Source organism: Drosophila gunungcola (assembly GCF_025200985.1).
Source record: "Drosophila gunungcola strain Sukarami chromosome 3L unlocalized genomic scaffold, Dgunungcola_SK_2 000009F, whole genome shotgun sequence".
NCBI classification, from domain to species: domain Eukaryota; kingdom Metazoa; phylum Arthropoda; class Insecta; order Diptera; family Drosophilidae; genus Drosophila; species Drosophila gunungcola.
This window is the reverse complement of record NW_026453181.1, coordinates 2725355-2729013: the sequence shown is the minus strand read 5'-3', so window position 1 is coordinate 2729013 and position 3659 is coordinate 2725355. Positions and strand designations below refer to the sequence as shown.

Sequence of the window (3659 nt, the reverse complement as noted above, 5' to 3'; positions counted from 1 at the left end):
CTTAAATAAAGCGTTAAGAAAAATATGCTACGAATAAGAAAGAAATTTACAACTGAAAGCTGGAAAGATTCAAGCCTCGAGGAAGATAAACAAAAAAATATTTTAAAAATTTTCAGTTAAATAAAGTATTTGCGTGCTAAGTAGACATATGAATTAATAATTTTTTATATATGTGGGGATTTGAATATCGTTCCAAATTCACGAAGTGTTAAAGAAATAGCAAACGAGAAAGCCCCTGCAACCTCACAACCTTTCCGCAATAAATTCAATTGTGTAAGCAAACAACAAAAAAAAGCAAATGAATAAAAAAAAAATAAAAAATAAATCGCTCGATGCAAAGTCCAAGTGCTTATCCTGGCCATTTTTATGGGCTCGTTTCAAACTTTGTTTCCCTGCTGCTATATATATTTTTATTGCATAAAAAGATTTGCTCTCTTCGCCGTTTCCCCCTCCATTGCCCTCTAGGTCCCTTTCCCCTGCATCGTTATAATAATTATTGCAGGTATTAAGTCAAGTAGCCGCAAAGAGCACTCGTTACTCCCTGGCTAACCCAATCCGCCCTTTCAAACGAGGCCCTGTCCCTTGAACCTTTTTTTCCGTTTGTGGTCACTTTTTCGTTTCCCTTTTTCCAGGCTTTGCATAACAATAATTTTACTGTCGTTACAGTAGAGCATACATAACCGAAACTACGGTGTGGCACATTAAAGTTCATATTAAGAGGTATATAGAATATTCATTATTCTTACATAAAATCTTGTGTTTTGAAATCTTCTGAATTAGTGCCCAAAATTGAAATTTACAAACTCTCGTCATCTATAAATATATATCTATGTATTCTTGAATTTATGTTCTTAGAATATGATATTTTATATATTATTACTGTTTATTGTCTGTGTACAGATAACAAACCTGTTATAGCAGTTTTACCGTAGTTGTACGGATATATACTAAATTTGGATAGAAACCGCAGTGATTTTCGCGCAACGTGGTTTTTTGCGGCTCACGTTTATTCCCATGGATCGGGGGACAAAGCAAAATTGTGTTTAATTAATTTTTTGTTGCATAATTCGAGGGATTTTAGTTTTACACTACGGCGCAAATCGGAAAATACCAAAAAGTTTGTGGTTGTTGCTGCATCATTGAAAGCAACAAATGTACCGCACACGTGTACTGATAACCATCAATTCAAAAATTTAATGTAGGGCAGATACTATTGTATTGATACAAAATAAATAATATTGGTCTTTAGGTATATATAAATTGTAAACACACAAACTATTGAAGATAGTAATACTTAAATAAAAGCTTTTGTTGCTTACCAAAAATTGACATGGAACTAAATTATATTTTAAAATATATATTTTTACAATATCATGATTAAACGATTAAGATTTTAATAGAGCTAAAACAAATAATAGTTTTAATTTTTTCCGACTGTTTCGGCATTAAGTAAAACGATGATAACTGAAATTATATCATAATTATATTTTCCTACACTAATCAAACAATGGAATAGGAAAAATTAATACCTGTCTATTAAGTTCAACATTTTGTATATAACATTGAAAATAATTATAAAACATAGTTTTAAATACAATGCTTATTAAATTCAATGATTCAATATAAAAAAGTTCTAATTTTATTTAAATGCATTTTATTTAAATTAAATATGGTTTGAACTTAGATTAAATTTTCAGATATTAAAACTTTTCCGAAAGTAGTCAAAATATTTGGATTTACTACGTTGTTTTTACCATTGTAATTGACTACATGTATTTGCCCCACTAAAGCAATCAAATTTATAAATTCTGCGACCTCTTGCTCCTTGCTTTACATTTTTTGGACAGTCAGAGCGCAGAACGCAGGCAGGAATCTTCCGGTTGATGATATATCCTGGCTTGCAAACACAAGGACCCCCGCATATCAAAAGGCAGTTTTCCTTGCCTTTGTATTGACAAGTTTCTGGGCAGGCTGTGGGGCAGTGTTCCTGAGTTCCATTAATAGTGCAATCGATTTTCTCAACGTAGCAATTTAACATTGGGCAAAAGATTAGACCCACGAGTAGGAATATTCCAAACTTGCACATAATATTTAAAAACACCCTTGCTTTGCGGTTGGAAGAGATGTCTCAATTTGTACATTCAACCAATTTATACCATGTCTAATATGATGAAACGAATCTTGTAAGTACTCCTGAAACTATTTTAGTTCCACTGATTAAGTAGCTTATTGCTTTTTATTTCACTAAACATTTTTTTTATAGGTGAAATGTTTGGGAGATCGGAGAAGAGGAATATATAAACTTAATAGTTGGAAGCTTTTGAGTGAAAGTATAATACCCCCTGCAAATTTTTAAAATTGTTTATAAATTTTGCTTTAATTATTCTTCGTAGAATGGTTGCTTGTTGAATAATACTATTATATAGCCTGGTGAGCCATAGTTCCATAACTACACACAAATTGAAGACTCTAATCTTTTTTAAGACTTTTTTTAAATTGATCCTTACTTACTTAATCTAATTAACAAACCCTATTAAAACTTATGCATTTAAAGTAGCTAGCGAACATGGCTCCCTTCTTTTGAATAACATCTTTCGGACAATCAGAACGAAGAACACAGGTAGGGATTCTTTCATCAATTATATATCCTGGCTTGCAAACACAGGGAGATCCGCAAATGTAAGGACATCCTCCCTTACCATCGAATTCGCATGTTTCCGGACATGCTGTAGGACAAACTGCGTCGGTTCCATTAGCTGTACAGTCGAAAATTCTTTTTTGGCAGTCGATAGGCGTAAAAAGGATCAAAAGACCCAGCAGAACACCGATTTCCAAGATCCGCATACTCGTCATTTTAAATTCGGTAGAAGAATAATGAAATTCCCTAGTTTGTTCGCTCTTTTTATTCACGTCCTTGTTAAAAATATACCAATACAAATTTAATTAGATTTGCTAATTTTTGTGTAACGAACAGCCTTTTTGTTGTAAAAAAGTACACTAAAATAAATAATAATAATAATTTTTTTGTATTATTTTACAAGTTAATTTAATTTAAGTCTGGCTTGTACAAAGTGTTGCAGCCTCCATTAACTAAGGAGAATATTTAATGAACCACTGATTTTGACTTTCTTTACGATCAACCCCCGTTGGAAACTTTTATTATTTCAATGCCTACCGAATGCGACAAATTTTTGTCGTTGAAAACTTCACCTCTACTCGTCGCAGTGTGAGTTTTCTTTAATAAAATTTTAGTCCGTCTTTCGGCTCTGCACTCGTTTTGTGGCCATGTTGCACGCACACATACACCGGCACAGAAACCAACAGACGCACACAAATGCAGACAAATATCTTGCAATGTTGGCGGCTGCAGACTGTCATTTGTTTACTTGTGTAAACTTTAATTAAATTCCAAAACGACGACGACAGCAGCAGCTGGTGCAAGAGTTTTCCCGCCCGATCCCTCCATTAAAACCCCATTTCCCTCCCCAAAGTGTTGCCACTGCACAATTTAAGGTCCACATTGCAATGCGATTTTAGGCCCACAATGCATTGCAATTCAGTCTGCCGATCGCCATAATTACTGACTTTGGACTGACCAACTTCACACAGGCAAAAAATCATTGTGACCAAAAACCCAGTTTCCACTACTAGTTAAATAG

The 3659-nt window shown here is 33.6% G+C and overlaps 1 protein-coding gene across 1 annotated transcript; it reads right to left on the bottom strand.

The window, feature by feature from the left end:
• Nucleotides 1-1658: 1658 nt before the first annotated feature.
• Nucleotides 1659-2877, bottom strand: LOC128259853 (accessory gland protein Acp62F). The gene has a single exon (XM_052992461.1). The coding sequence runs from the start codon at nucleotides 2084-2086 to the stop codon at nucleotides 1751-1753; it is 336 nt and encodes a 111-aa protein (XP_052848421.1). The 5' UTR covers nucleotides 2087-2877; the 3' UTR covers nucleotides 1659-1750.
• Nucleotides 2878-3659: the final 782 nt, after the last annotated feature.